This window comes from Xiphophorus couchianus, chromosome 5 (assembly GCF_001444195.1).
Source record: "Xiphophorus couchianus chromosome 5, X_couchianus-1.0, whole genome shotgun sequence".
In the NCBI taxonomy this organism is placed as follows: domain Eukaryota; kingdom Metazoa; phylum Chordata; class Actinopteri; order Cyprinodontiformes; family Poeciliidae; genus Xiphophorus; species Xiphophorus couchianus.
This window is the reverse complement of record NC_040232.1, coordinates 23,745,378-23,761,780: the sequence shown is the minus strand read 5'-3', so window position 1 is coordinate 23,761,780 and position 16,403 is coordinate 23,745,378. Positions and strand designations below refer to the sequence as shown.

Genomic DNA, 16,403 nt, shown 5'->3' with positions numbered 1-16,403 from the left:
CCAAGGATGAAGTTGCCAAATTATCACATCAAATACAGCAGCAGGAGAAAACTCCGAAGCAAAAACCTCTGGCTGATGAATTGGCTACTAGACATCAGTACAAACAGACAAAGAAGGCTGAAATGGACAGGAATGAAAGGCAAGAGGTTCTTCCTGGATATCGAGGTGAGGAAATTGGAGCCAGGAGACAGAAGAAGGAGGTTCAGCAGAAGCTGCAGGACAACTTTAGTGAGCAAAGAAGAACTGTTTTTTATCAATCGGTTGTTCCAGATAATGACAGTGACATTGATGACAAGGACAGGAGTCGTGAAATACGTCAACAAATAGTGTACAACCAACTGTCCCTTATAAAGAAGAAAGAAGACGTGAAAAGGACTATTATGGAAGACAGGTCATTGAAAGAAATGAAACATCGGGAAGCTGCAGAGCAGAAGGTTGAAAAACTGGCGAAAGAGAAAAAAGCTGCAGCTACCAAATCTCTGACCGACTCGTGGGATTACCAAATACGACGTAAACAGCAGGAGAAGAAGGAACTTCGTGAGGCTGAGAGGAAAGACATGTTATCCTTAATTGAGTTAGAGAGAGTGTGTGGAGGTGAACGTATTAAAAGTATCCATCTTGAGAAACGCAAACAGCCTGTTTATGACGATGTTAAGGAGACTCTGCCAGCAGCAAGACCAGGGAGAAGTTGCTCCAAGTCCTGTGAGGGAAGAACGACATATTCTGATAAACATGATGAAGGAAAAACCAGCAAGGTTTGCAGACCTGCACTGAGCCGTCAGAAAGTTACCAATACCAATACTGTCAAACTTCCCTCACTAAACTCCAAATCTGTGCACTTCTCTGAGAATTGCCAACATAGTTCTAAAAATGGAAAATTCCCATCCAAGGAAGTTTGGGAAGCTGCTCTTAAGCTGCCGGCCCCATGACCCGACAAGCAGAAGAAGATGGATGGATAGATGGATGGACAGACGGATGGATGGATGGATGGATGGACGGACGGACGGACGGATGGATGGACGGGACGGATGGATGGATGGATGGATGGACGGATGGATGGATGGCACTTCAAACCACTCTTTCCTTTTCTCTTCAGCCTGTCTGTGAAAACAGCGCCTTTCACTTATCATTTACAAAACATCTTTGTAATATTTTCCTTTAGCAACGTCAGACATATGAGGCCTTAGCTTTGAAGGTAGCATAAGTCATTTTAACAAAAGGTTTTCTCTGGGTGCTCCAGTTTCCCTACAAAAACAATAGACAGACAGACAGACAGACAGACAGACAGACATTGTAATTTGCTCTCTTAGTAAAATCAACTAATCTTGCTTTAAACTAAAGTTTTCTCCGGGAGCTCCGGTTTCTCTACAAAAACAATAGACAGACAGACAGATAGACAGACAGACAGACAGATATTGTCTGTAATTTTATTTATTAGTAAAATTAAGTAATCCTACTTCAAATATAAGTTTTCTCTGGGTGCTCCAGTTTCTCTAAAAACACAATTGACAGACAGACAGACATTGTAATTTGCTCTCTTAGTAAAATCAACTAATCTTGCTTTAAACTAAAGTTTTCTCCGGGAGCTCCGGTTTCTCTACAGACACAAATGACAGACATACAGACAAACAGATAGATATTGTCTGTAATTTTGTCTATTAGTTAAATTATTCTATTTTAAACATAAATTCTCTCCGGGTCTCTACAAACATGATGCTACATAGGTTAGCTAGCTAAAATAGATAGGTCTATCAATAGGTAGGCAGGTAGAAAGATACCTGCCTACCTATTGATAGACAGACAGGTGTACCTACCTGTCTATTAGGTAGGTATACCTGTCAGTGCATAAGACTGACATGACATCATAAACATGACATAACATCTGTCATGAACATGAAGGAGTCTTTATGAATGTTCATGACTGTTGTCATGAAGTGTCATTCGGTAAATAATGACACTTTTAATACAAAGCTGCATTAAAAGTGCCAACTTTGCATTATTTTGAAAATAAAGTCACTTTAATGCAAGATTGGCACTTTTAATGGACTTTCACTGCAACTTCTAGAGCAACTTTGCATTAAAAGTGTCATAATAATAACATTAAAAGACATTATCTGTCTTTCAATGTTATAATAATGACATTAAAACACATTAAAAGACAAGGACAGAACTGTATTGAATTGAATATATATATATATAATGATGACATTAAAAGTGACACTTTAATGTCATAATTGAAGGTGTGAGGCCTTTAATTATGACAATTAAAATGAAAAGGCCTCCCACCTTATATATATTAAGTTATATATATACATATATATATATATATATATATGTATATATATGTATATATAATGACATTAAAATTAGTCATAAAATTGTGAAGACTTTTAATTATGACAATTAAAATTAAAAGGCCTCACACCATATATATATTATGCTTATATATTGATATATATAATATATATGACAACACATATATATAAATATATAAGCTATATATATATATATATATATATATATATATATATATATATATATATATATATGTATATATAATGACATTAAAAGTGTCATAAAATTGTGAAGACTTTCAATTATGACAATTAAAATTAAAAGGCCTCACACCATATATATATTATGCTTATATATTAATATATAAGCAATATATATATATATATATATATATATATATATATATATATATATATATATATATATATAATGACATTAAAAGTCATTATATATGACATATATGATATATATGATATATGATATATATATATATATATATATATATATATATATAATATATATATGACACTTTTAATGTCATTATATATATATATATATATATATATATTGTGTATATATTAATATATATAATATATGACAAAACATATATATTATTTTACAGATGTACAAGACTATGTATGTATGGACTATAAGGGGTTATAGCAAGAAATATAGATATTGTGTATAAATATAAATATGGGAGCTATATGCACAGATTATACAGAATATATAAGAATGTTAGGGAAAGGATTATAGATAAATAATGGCAGATAAAATTTACAGGTTGTATGTGTGTGTGAAGAAAACAGTCCATGATATGTGTGTGTGTGAGGATAGTCCATGTGTTATTGTTGTATGAGAGGATAGGGGAGTACAGTCCTTATAGTTTATGTTTTATGTCAGGAGGCGTTCAAAAGCGTGACAGCTGTGGGAAAGAAGCTGTTTCGGTGCCTGGTGGTTCTGGTCCGTACGCTTCTGTAACGCCTCCCAGAGGGCAGGAGGGAAAAGAGTGTGTGTTCTGGGTGAGTGGAGTCCTTTGTGATTTTCCTGGCCCTTTTCAAACAACGCTTCCTGTAGATGTCCTTGATGGCAGGGAGCGGTGCCCCGGCGATATACTGGGCAGTTTTCACCACCCGCTGCAGCGCCTGCCGGTCGGAGACAGAGCAGTTCCCGTACCAAGCTGTAATACAGTTGGTGAGGATGCTCTCAATGGTGCAGCGGTAGAAGTTCATGAGGATCTCTGAGGACAGGTGGTTCTTCCTCAGGGTCCCCATGAAGAAGAGGCGCTGATGCGCCTTCTTAATGAGTTTGGAGCAGCTGGTCGTCCAAGTCAGGTCCTCGGAGATGTGGACTCCCAGGAACTTAAAGGTGTCCACACGCTCCACCACTGACCCTTAATGTGGATGGCTGGATGTGGGTCAGCGTTCCTCCTGAAGTCCACGATAAGCTCCTTGGTCTTCTCGGTGTTCAGCTGCAGGTTGTTTTTGTCGCACCACTCAGTCAGACGGTCTACCTCCTCCCTGTAAGCGGCCTCGTCATTATCTCTGATGAGGCCGATCACCGTGGTGTCATCTGCGAACTTGATGATGGCGTTAGAGCCATGGACAGGTCTGCAGTCGTAGGTGAAGAGGGAGTAGAGGAAGGGACTCATCACACAGCCTTGTGGCACTCCGGTGTTTATAATGATGGTGGATGAGAAGTGGTTGTCCAGCCGGACATGTTGAGGTCGACTGGTCAGGAAGTCGAGCAACCAGTTACACATGAGTGGACTGATGCCGAGGTCTGTGAGTTTGGTAATGAGTTGTGATGGGATGACAGTGTTGAATGCTGAACTAAAATCTAAGAACAGCAGTCTGGCGTAAGTGTTCTTACTGTCCAGGTGAGAAAGGACAGAGTGCAGCGCTATAGAGACTGCGTCCTCTGTGCTCCTGTTCTGCCTGTATGCAAATTGGTGGGGGTCTAGTGTGGGGGGAGACAGGATCTGAGGTGTGCTGCCAGCTCCCCAGAGCACGTTCTGAGGACTCGTCCAGGTATGCCATCAGGACCCGCAGCCTTGTGGGGTTTAATCCTGCTCAGAGCCGCTCCTACGTCAGTGGGGAGGAAGTCAGTAGCTATTGGCCTGGGGTGGTAGCTGCTTTGGTTGCAGTTGTGGTATTCCCTCTCTCAAAACGAGCATAGATGTTGCTAAGTTCGTTGAGGAAGGAGACATCAGTAGAAGCGGGGGTGGTATTGGGGTTCTTGTAGTCTGTGAGAATCTGAAGGCCTTGCCACATACGTCGGGGGTTGGCGTTAGAAAAATGATCCTCCACCTTCCTTTTGTAGTGGTGTTTGGCCTTCTTGATTCCCTTCTTCAGCTCAGCCCTGGCTGCACTGTAAGTCTGTGCATCCCCTGACCTGAAGGCGATGTTGCGGGCCTTCAGCAGGAGACGAACGTCTCGGTTCATCCAGGGTTTCTGGTTGGGGTACATGGTAATGCGTTTGCAGGTGGTGACATGTTCTATGGTGGTGGAAATATGGTTCAGTACAGATGAGGCGTACTGATCCAAGTCTGTATGGTGGAAAATAGTCCAATCTGTATTCCTGAACCGGTCCTGGAGCACAGCGTCTGAGCCCTCTGGCCACACCTTTACTGTCCTCACGGTAGGTTTCACACGTTGGATGAGTGGTAAGTACCGAGGTGTGAGGAACAGGGAGAGATGGTCTGATTGTCCGATGTTGGGGGTGTCACACTGTAGGCTCCAGCCAGATTGGAGTAGACATGGTCCAGGGTCTTGTCTCCTCTGGTGTGGCAGGAGACATGTTGGTGAAATCTGGGAAGAACTGTCTTCAAGTTGGAGTGATTGAAATCACCTGCAACAATAAAAGCAGCCTCAGGATATTTGGTTTGGTGTTTGCTAATAGCCGCATAGAGTTCTTTCATGGCTAGCTAGGCATTAGCATCCGGGGGGGGGGGGGGGGGGGTACACGGCAGTGAGGATGATCAAGGTGAATTCCCTTGGGAGGTAATAAGGTCTGCATTTGACCATTAAAAACTCCACATTCTGTGAGCAGTGACTCTTGGTAGTAGCAGAGTCTGTGCACCAAGCTTTGTTAATATAAATGCACAAACCTCCGCCTCTGGTCTTGCCGGAGTCATCTGCTGTCCTGTCGGCTCGGTGTGTGTGGCGTCCACACGTCCATATGTATATATATACTGTATATATATATATATATATATATATATATATATATATATATATATATATATATATATGACACTTTTAATGTCATTATATATATATATTGCTTATATATTAATATATATAATATATATGACATAATATATATATACACTGCTCAAAAAAATAAAGGGAACACTCAAATAACACATCCTAGATCTGAATGAAAGAAATATTCTCATTGAATACTTTGTTCTGTACAAAGTTGAATGTGCTGACAACAAAATCACACAAAAATCATCAATGGAAATCAAATTTATTAACCAATGGAGGCCTGGATTTGGAGCCACACACAAAATTAAAGTGAAATAACACTACACGCTGATCCAACTTTAATGTAATGTCCTTAAAACAAGTCAAAATGAGGCTCAGTATTGTGTGTGGCCTCCACGTGCCTGTATGACCTCCCTACAACGCCTGGGCATGCTCCTGATGAGGTGGCGGATGGTCTCCTGAGGGATCTCCTCCCAGACCTGGACTAAAGCATCCGCCAACTCCTGGACAGTCTGTGGTGCAACGTGACGTTGGTGGATGGAGCGAGACATGATGTCCCAGATGTGCTCAATCGGATTCAGGTCTGGGGAACGGGCTGGCCAGTCCATAGCTTCAATGCCTTCATCTTGCAGGAACTGCTGACACACTCCAGCCACATGAGGTCTAGCATTGTCCTGCATAGGAGGAACCCAGGGCCAACCGCACCAGCATATGGTGTCACAATGGGTCTGAGGATCTCATCTCGGTACCTAATGGCAGTCAGGCTACCTCTGGTGAGCACATGGAGGGCTGTGCGGCCCTCCAAAGAAATGCCACCCCACACCATTACTGACCCACTGCCAAACCGGTCATGCTGAAGGATGTTGCAGGCAGCAGACCGCTCTCCACGGCGTCTCCAGACTCTGTCACGTCTGTCACATGTGCTCAGTGTGAACCTGCTTTCATCTGTGAAGAGCACAAGGCGCCAGTGGCGAATTTGCCAATCCTGGTATTCTCTGGCAAATGCCAAGCGTCCTGCACGGTGTTGGGCTGTGAGCACAACCCCCATCTGTGGACGTCGGGCCCTCATACCATCCTCATGGAGTCGGTTTCTAACCGTTTGTGCAGACACATGCACATTTGTGGCCTGCTGGAGGTCATTTTGCAGGGCTCTGGCAGTGCTCCTCCTGTTCCTTCTTGCACAAAGGCGGAGGTAGCGGTCCTGCTGCTGGGTTGTTGCCCTCCTACGGCCTCCTCCACGTCTCCTGGTGTACTGGCCTGTCTCCTGGTAGCGCCTCCAGCCTCTGGACACTACGCTGACAGACACAGCAAACCTTCTTGCCACAGCTCGCATTGATGTGCCATCCTGGATGAGCTGCACTACCTGAGCCACTTGTGTGGGTTGTGGAGTCCGTCTCATGCTACCACGAGTGTGAAAGCACCACCAACATTCAAAACTGACCAAAACATCAGCCAGACAGCATAGGTACTGAGAAGTGGTCTGTGGTCCCAACTGCAGAACCACTCCTTTATTGAGTGTTTCTTGCTAATTGCCAATAATTTCCACCTGTTGTCTATTCCTTTTGCACAGTTATATTGTGTTCTTTAAGTGTTCCCTTTATTTTTTTGAGCAGTATATATATATATATATATATATATATATATATATATATATATATATATATATATATATATATAATGACATTAAAAGTGTCATTATTATGACACTTTTAATGTCATAATTAAAAGTGTGAAGCCTTTTAATTATGATAATTAAAAGGCTTCACACCTTATATATATTAATTTCCCAAATCTCTCTGGAGTCACTTAAATAATGTCCAACTAAAGAACAGAACAGAATGTTAGGATGTTTCTGTGTGAACAGAAAGGTGTTTGGTACTGAAACTATGACAGGCCCACTTCATGAACTGTGAACTGAAATAGTAAAACTCGACTCATCATGTCTACTTTTCTATAGATGGACAAACATTCTTGTAAAAAAGGCCAACAGCCGCATAATGTTCAAATAAAAATAAGGGTAATTAAATTTCTAAGTATGATTTTCAAATTCTACCTTGATAATAAACTGGTTTTAGGTTTATTAATCCTATGAATTTAGGAAAATGTTCCTCAAGTGACTTTAAGGCCTCTAAATTGTGTCAAATTTTGTCATTAAGTCATACTTTAAGTCATGTACATGTAATGTTTTTTCCTCGTGAAACTTTTCTGTCAGGCAAAAGTTTAAGCCGTACTCAGACATTTTTGTTCTGCTGGCTGTGAGTAGAAGTAGCTGAGGCTAACGCTAACTTACTGCTAACATGTCCTTGCTAGCAAGTTTGGCAGGTAGTTTTTTGCATCCTATGATAGGTAAATTTGCACTTGCCTATCATGGGTTAGTGCAAATTTATCGCCAGCCCACTGAAATTTGTGCATTTCTGTAGCGATCTAGGTTTTAAATTCCATTCATAAAACCTAAAAGGTCTCAAATCATTTTAAATCCAAGTTGGCGACGCCTGCAGAAAGCATTGATGTTCAATTCCTGTGACCGCAATCAGACTTCTGAGTGAATGGCTTATAAGCCCAAAGAAACCTGCATATGCAGAAGAATGTTTTGAGTTTTCTTCTGCTTTCATTTGTTTGCATCACCATGTTAACATTATAGAATAACAAAATGGAGAAGAATAAAAAGCAGAAGAAAGTTGACTTCACACAGCAGAACACCGTTTACGGAATCGTTTTTAAAGTTATTCACTAACAGTATCATCACAAGATCATAACAAGATGAAGGAAGCTGAAAGAAACAAAGCACAACTAATAGCAAAGGCCTTATGTTAAACAGTTTGAGTTTTTTTGACCTTAAAAAAATTTTTATTGTCCTGGGGCAGAATTACGATGCACGTCTCACGTCAATGACATAAAATATGTGCAGCATTTGGACAAAACCATTGGATGTCCGTCGCATTTGCCTGAACAAACACTCTTAACATGCTCCATGTTCTATGGAAGAGAATGGCCTAGTCAAAGTCCAACTGAGAGACTGTGGCAGAAAAAAAATAAATCATTTAAACTTTACCTTAAGCTATATTATGAAAAAAAATTTCATTGGACCACAAAAAATTCAAATAAAATTCATGTAAGTTTGTAAAACGATAAAATGTGAAAACCTTGTTCTTCAGTCAGCTGTGTTTCATCGTTGTGTTTGGGGAATAGATGCTGCAACATCTGTACTTCTACAAATCCAGCTGCTGTTGGCGGCTTAGTGACGACATTCAGCAGGAACACCTTCACCTAACCAGTCCTTACATAGACACACTAAAGAACCTGGCTAATTACTTGGTGAAGCAAATGTAGACGCAACTATATAAGCAGATTAGTATTTTTGAAAGGTAAATGATTAAAGCGGTCTGTGTACATAAAACTGCCCATAGACTGGCAAATCTCTTGAGCCGTTTAAGATTAAAAACTGTAACAATATTGACAATATTAACAAGACTGAACAGATCTGCCCTTATGGATCTGGCACATTGCCACCGATACCTCATCTATATATTGTTTTCGGTATCCAGGCCAATACAGATATTAATATCAGATCGGTTCATCTCTAGAATCTAGCCTGTGTCTTTTTTATGCGTCTGTTAGAAATAAAGTGTACACACTTCCCTCTTCCTCCGCCACGTCCGTCGGCTTTATCTCCCCGTCCAAACAGCCGCCGTTCATCTTTCAGTGTGTCTCTCTGATGAAGGCCTGCTCCTCTTCCTCCTCTAGTGGCTGAGCTCCACGTTTTGAGCTAAGCTGTTACTCTGCTTTAAACTCCAGACGGTGTTAAAATGTCACCACACATGTAATTGAGCATTGGTGGCTGTGGCCTTTTCACTGCTTCTGTGTCTTTTTCTTTTCTTTTTTCCTCGTCACGATTCCTTCATCATCGCTGTGTGTTCCCCACACACACACACACACACACAGCTTGCCAGGAATCTCCCCCCACGGACCATCGGTTACCCCTGGACGCTGGCGTTTGGCACGTCAAAGCACGGCATGAGCATTAAGACGCTGTACAGAGCCATGCAGGGCCAGGACACGCCGGTCCTGCTGGTCATTAAGGACAGCGACGGTCAGGTGAGCAGAAAAGCTGTGCTGCTGTACAGCGTATTAATATTTCTGATCCGTTTCTGCCTCTGCTCACAGTCTCCTCTGTGTGTTTTCTCAGGTATTTGGTGCACTTGCATCTGAACCCTTTAAAGTCAGCGATGGCTTTTACGGCACAGGAGAGACCTTCCTCTTTACCTTCAATCCAGAGTTTGAGGTACGGCGTCGAGTCACTGTCATGCTCTGTCACATTAGAAAAGATTTTGCCCCTTTTTAAAAGTTATTCAGAGGAACTGGAGGTTTGATTTGTAACAATAAAGGGAGTTGGATAGACTTCCTGAAATGAAAAAGTATCAGCAAAGGACAAATGCAAAACCTTTCATGTTCTTTTGCTAAATCTTAGCTCTTTTCATTCACCAATGAGAGCTGTTCTCTTCTAAATCTTGATTTGTTCTTCTGCATGTGATTGCAGCTAAAACACGGCTGAACACCTGCTCTGTTCACAGGTATACAAATGGACAGGTGACAACATGTTCTTCATTAAAGGAGACATGGACTCTTTGGCTTTTGGTGGAGGAAGGTAAGCCAGAAATTTCAAATCATGATGAGACATTTATCCCAATAACTGATAAACAGTACGATAAATGTTCATCCCTAAGCGGATGAAACCTCCTAACCGGAATTGTAGCTTAGATTTACCACATCTCTTCTACAGAAATGAACCTGAGTACTGGCAGTAGCATCCAGCGGTGTAAAATGCCTCCTGTGTGTGTGTGTGTGTGTGTGTGTGTGTGTGTGTGCGTGTGCGTGTGTGTGTTCTGTTCCAGCGGTGAGTTCGGCCTGTGGCTGGACGGAGACCTGTACCACGGCCGGAGCCACTCCTGTAAAACCTTTGGGAACCCAATGCTCTCCAAGAAGGAGGACTTCTATGTGCAGGACATCGAGGTGTGGGCTTTTGAATAACAAACCTGCTGCAACACAGGGAAAAAAAACAAGTCCTACACACAGGACCAAACCCAGGGAGCGGTCCTCCTTCAGAACAGTGGCAACATCCCAAACCTAACTGCACACCACCAGGTGCTCCCCTGTCTGGAGGCCAGATACTGGATGCTTGTTGTGCGTTAACTACTGCAGTTATTAAGGAGCTTTGTTTTATTTTCTTTTGTTTTTCTTTGTGAAAAATAAACCTGTGTGTGTATCTTATTGCAGCCCTGTGCGGCGTCTTTGCAGAGTAGGGAGAGTACGAGGAGAAATGCAAGGGAAGCAGGGTAGGGACCGCGCGGTCACTAAGGCCAACTGGACTTCCTGAGGCTGAGGTTTGGGACTGCTGCAAGAAAGGAAAGCTGCCCCACCTGGTGCAAATAGTGCATCAGAACTCTGAAGAACCTCAAGGAATCCCCCCTCTCCCACATCACCACACCACCACCACCAACTTCTGGGATCCCAGCTAGAACTCCAACTCACTGTGCTGTCGGCCGTTACGGAGAGAGACTCAGTCGGAGGAAACCGAACACATTCCATTTCTCTTGATCGTGGAGTGTCAAAAGTGGTGATTTGTGGTGAACTTACAAAAAAAAAAAAAAAAAAAAACCCACGTCCGCATCCGGAACCGATGACGTTAAAGCGAGCGAATACGTGCTGTGTGTGTAGGTGAAAGGGGGAGGGGTGAGTTTGTCCTCCCCTCCCTCCTCCCTTGAGGCTTAACTTATTGAGTATCGTGTGTCGTAGTCCTGTCGTTCACTGTCCATAGCACACCGTCTGAAAGCACATAGCTATAACCAGACCACCCGTCGTCGTAGCGTTCCGTTCAGTGGGTGTATGTGTGAGTCCAGCTGCCGGCCGGACGCTGGCTCTACTGTTTCGTAGACAGTAACGTGTTGCAATAGATTTGTGGAATATGCAAATAAACTGTCCTGTGACCTCAACTAACCCCACCGGGCGGCGACTCTTTGGCCGCCGTTTGGAGAAAGAGAGAGAGGAACGTGTAAAGCTTTTACGTCTTGATACACATAATTGCTTCTCTGGGTTTCATTTGAAGGCCTGAGATGTGGTTACCTGTTTTACATGCATATATGACAATTATATATTGTATATATGATTATATAACTTTATATAATCATATATATTTTGCTGTTGAGTGTGACAGTGATATATTTGTGCTGATAGTTCAGCTGTTACTATATATTGTATATTACCCTGTAAATTAATGGTAAAATAGTAGATTTGTTGCAATATATATATATATATATATAAATACATTATGCTATATAAATATATATATATATATAAAATAAAGTGTGAATCAATGGGTTGCTTTTAGCACTTTAATCTGGTTCAAAAGCGTCAAGGCCAGGTTCTCAGATTATCCTAGAAGTAGCTGTACAGTATATTTTTTTCCCTTCCTGTTAACTGTTACTAGAAAGCTTGCTGCTACCAATAACAACAGGAAAATGTCCTAGTGCTCTCTGGAAGGACGAGGATTACTCTGAGGATGTAACGTTTGGGGATGAAACGTTTTAAAGACAGCAGCAGGTCTCGGTTTCTCTCCGCACATAGTCGCCATGTGAGTCTGAGGCAGATGCGCATAATAAAGGCAGGAGAACAACATAACACTTCCCCACAGAGTCCTGACTTCCCTTTTTCCTTTTTTTTCTCCCTCCCCTCCCTCCTGGTCTTCCACGCCAGTATTTGTGTCCATGTGGAAAGTCACAGCAAGTAAATATGGTTACCTCTTTAATTTCACCAGAGCATTGTATCAGTGATGTACAAATACTAATAAAGCTGAAGTAATTGTTGTAACCAGCGAGATCTCTGCATTTCTGATTCTTCTCTTCCGTTTTATCTTTAACCTGCACAAAGTAGCACGCAGTTTTAAGTGGGCGGTAAATGCTGCTGCTTCTTTTCTTACTTAAAACCATATTTTAAATTATGGTGTGCATCTGTACCCATAAATAAAATTCAGTGCAAGGAACTCGTCCCAATTAGTACAACCTGTGTGTAATTTTTGAGTATGCATCCGTGTCGTCAAATGAAGACCTTCATTGGAAGGTATTGAAGATGCAAGTATGTATACAACTTTTATAAACAATCTGTAAAACGGTGAGCATGGTGTCAAGGTGCTTTCCTTTAGTACAGGAATAAAAAATAAAACTGAAATAACATTTGCAGAAACATAAAAATATTTGTTAAAACTTTCACTATGTCCTGACAGCAGGACACAAAAAAATCAAGTTCCTCCCTCTGGTCCCAGTGACCAATCAGAGCCAGGGGGAGGGTCTTAGCGCTGCCAGTCACCTCAGACGGTCCCTTTTGCTCCCGGTTAGCTACAGCTAGTTCCCCACAACAGAGCCTGACGTGAATGCTAAAGCTAGCTAACCTGGCCACTATAATGGAGGATAAAGGGTTTTCCTGTAAAGGTAAGTTGTTTCTCAGCCTTTAGCACATTTAGCAGCTATTTTTGCAGTTTCAAGGCGAATGAGTGCAGGTTTCTGCCTCTAACTGTGTGAAGCTGGTGGAAGTTTATCCTAAAGGACTTTAGTTACACCTGTAAATTGAGGACTTGACGCCCATGCTTGCCGTAATTTTGAGAAGCAAATGTATTTTTTTCTTCCTCTTGACAATTATTTGCCAATTGTGTTGGCATATAATACGAGATACGTATCACGTCTAAGATAAGTATCACGCTATAACGTGATGGCACTCTAAATATTTTTTTCCTGTGTGATAGCAATGTGCTTCCATACAAATCAAACCAAAATTAATACTGTTCCATCTGAGGACAGTCGGCAATAAAACCCACTTCCGTTTTTCAGTTGAATGTGTTTGGCTCATTTGTCTACACTGGGCCACACATATATACAAGCATGAACAGCAGCACACGCCTAATAGGATTAAAGATAAAAAAAGTGTGTAACAGCCCCAGCCCCAAATGAAGGATTGTGGCTTTACTGATGAACAGTGAGGTTTATTGGAAAGTAAACCCTGAGTTTCATTGTAATAGCTGTATGCACAAACACACACACACACACACACACACACACACACACACACACACACACACAAAGGACAGTGTAAGCTACAAAAACACAACCAGAACATTTCAACTAAAAATAATATTCACCTCTAAAAATATCAACTCTAATTCAAAACTATGCCCTAGTGTTTATATACAACAAATTCACAATTTCAATCGATTAAAAAATTAGAACCGTCCTTATTTACAAAACAAACAAACCTTGTGCCTCTATCAAGGTGTTCGCTAATAACTAGACACATTTTAACACGTTGTTGTAACTTGTCTTCTGTTCCTTTCTGTCGTTAAGCTGCCATTTTACAACATATATAGAGCAAAAATAAAAATAACATCAAATCAAAAACTGGAAGTCATATGTTATGCAAAATAAATCGAGATAAAGGAAAAAAGCCCTTAAGATGTCTAAATGAGAAACGGCCACAGTTTAACCTGAGTTCATCAAACACTTTTCCTCACAAAAAACCTCTTTTGATGAGGAAAACACTGTTGAGCAGATTCAATGGGAAACCAGGTGATTGTGTTTTGCACATTGTTAAGCCCATATCAATTACAGCCACATTGGCAGAAACTAGTCTAAATGGTTGGGAAAAGTTTCATTTGTCTTAATATGAATGAAGTTATTTGGAAATGTTTTAATGGTTTGAAACATCTCCTTTACTAGAAGGTGGGAATCATTTCAGAGTTTTTCCTGGTTACCATAGCAATAGCAACTAATGGGACACTTCTACCTGACTGATGATGTCACTAGGATCAGATGCTTTGTGTCATAGATCTATGACATCAGCTCTGAAACCTCTTAAATAGTTGGTCACTTGTGTTCTAGAGCCAGACTTGCAGAACCCAGCGGATTTATAGTTAATTGTTCTCTCATCATTGTTAGACAGAAACGGAAGATGGATTCCCGTCGATTACCTAAGATTATTAATCCTTTGCTAAAGACAAGACAGAAGACGGAACCAAATGAAGAACCGAACCGACTTCGAGAACAGGAAGAATCATTAAACACCTATGTTTCTTACTGGTCTAAATATACTAAAGATACGGAACCTGAGAGAAAAATGACGGAAAGACTGCTGAGCCAAAGAGCTCCCTACGCGTCCACAGCTGATAACAACGAGGTTTCTGGAAAAGACAAACGGTTTGAAAAGCCTTTAAAAGTAAAAGAAATGGCTAAGCGGGAGCCAAATGAAGGCTTTCCGCCTATATTTCAAAACACACGTCCTGAAAAGGTTCCATCTCAACAGGATTGCAAGAAAATTGTTTATAACAATCTGGAGGAAATAAAGAAAAAAGAAACTGCTAGTTACATCCTTTTGGAGGAAAAGCGTCGTGCAGAGAGGGCCAAGCAGCAGTTACAGCAAAAGTTACAAGAGGAACAAGAGAGGGAGAAGAAAGATAAAATGAAACAGATTCTGACTGATACATGGGACACCCAGGTTCAATATAAAAGCAGAAAGACATGGAAAAGGCTGAAATTGAAAGGCACCAAATGGCTGCCATAATGGAAGCGGACAGGTTGTGTCAAATTGAGGACATTGAGACGAGGAGACACAAGAAGGAGAAAGATAGAAAATTCTTCAAACAGGACGAGACTGAACAAAATACAGAAGCCAAAGTCACAATGCAGATACATGAGAGATTTAGTGATAAAAAGGAAGATGTTCAGTTTGAGTCAAACTGTCCAAAACATTTGAGTGAGAAAAGGCTTCGTGAAAGTATAATTTTCTAGAGGATTGTAAGAAGGTTGTGTTTGAAAATCTGGATTGTATAAAGAGGAAGGAAGTTGCCAACTTCGTTATTTTGGATGAAAAGCGTTGCAAAGAGAGGGCCAAGCAGCAGCTACACCAGAAGTTTGAAGAGCAACAAGAGAGGGAGAAGAAAGTCAATTTAAAAAAGTCTCTGGCCGAAACATTGGATTCTCAAATTGAAGGTAAAGAACAGAAGAAGAAGCACAGAGTTGAAATTGAAAGGCAACAAATGGCTGCCATAATGCAGTCAGATAGACTGCATGAAAATGAAGAAATGGAAATGAAGAGACAGAAGAAAGAGAAAAGCCAGAATTTTTTGAGACATAATGAGACTCAACTTAACAAAAAAGAGCAAAAGAAATCTATTGATGACAGTTTAAATGATATATTAAAGAAAGAAACTGATTATGATGTTATTTTACAAAATAAGCAATGCAACAAGATGGCCAAGGATGAAGTTGCCAAATTATCACATCAAATACAGCAGCAGGAGAAAACTCCGAAGCAAAAACCTCTGGCTGATGAATTGGCTACTAGACATCAGTACAAACAGACAAAGAAGGCTGAAATGGACAGGAATGAAAGGCAAGGGGTTCTTCCTGGATATCGAGGTGAGGAAATTGGAGCCAGGAGACAGAAGAAGGAGGTTCAGCAGAAGCTGCAGGACAACTTTAGTGAGCAAAGAAGAACTGTTCTTTATCAATCGGTTGTTCCAGATAATGACAGTGACATTGATGACAAGGACAGGAGTCGTGAAATACGTCAACAAATAGTGTACAACCAACTGTCCCTTATAAAGAAGAAAGAAGACGTGAAAAGGACTATTATGGAAGACAGGTCATTGAAAGAAATGAAACATCGGGAAGCTGCAGAGCAGAAGGTTGAAAAACTGGCGAAAGAGAAAAAAGCTGCAGCTACCAAATCTCTGACCGACTCGTGGGATTACCAAATACGACGTAAACAGCAGGAGAAGAAGGAACTTCGTGAGGCTGAGAGGAAAGACATGTTATCCTTAATTGAGTTAGAGAGAGTGTGTGGAGGTGAACGTAT

At 41.1% G+C, this 16,403-nt stretch overlaps 1 protein-coding gene across 2 annotated transcripts; it reads left to right on the top strand.

Annotated features, from left to right (window-relative positions):
- The first annotated feature begins 8,343 nt into the window (after window positions 1-8,343).
- On the top strand, window positions 8,344-11,158 carry LOC114144791 (oxidation resistance protein 1-like). Of its 2 annotated transcripts, XR_003595542.1 has the most exons (5): window positions 8,344-9,602; window positions 9,694-9,789; window positions 10,079-10,152; window positions 10,400-10,688; window positions 10,782-11,158. XR_003595542.1 is itself a non-coding variant. In XM_028017972.1 (4 exons), exons 1-4 carry the CDS (start codon window positions 9,522-9,524, stop codon window positions 10,533-10,535), a joined length of 387 nt encoding a protein of 128 aa, XP_027873773.1. In that variant the 5' UTR covers window positions 8,344-9,521; the 3' UTR covers window positions 10,536-11,157. The 2 variants fall into 2 exon arrangements, 1 of the variants encoding a protein (XP_027873773.1); XM_028017972.1 differs by having other exon boundaries at window positions 10,400-11,157.
- The last annotated feature ends 5,245 nt before the right edge of the window (window positions 11,159-16,403 follow it).

Bases quoted from the DNA above. Each gene is read 5' to 3' on its own strand.
- LOC114144791 (XM_028017972.1), top strand. From the start codon at position 9,522: ATGAGCATTAAGACGCTGTACAGAGCCATGCAGGGCCAGGACACGCCG. The intron at 9,603-9,693 runs GTGAGCAGAAAA...GTGTTTTCTCAG, and splicing joins TTAAGGACAGCGACGGTCAG to GTATTTGGTGCACTTGCATC. The intron at 10,153-10,399 runs GTAAGCCAGAAA...GTTCTGTTCCAG, and splicing joins TTGGCTTTTGGTGGAGGAAG to CGGTGAGTTCGGCCTGTGGC.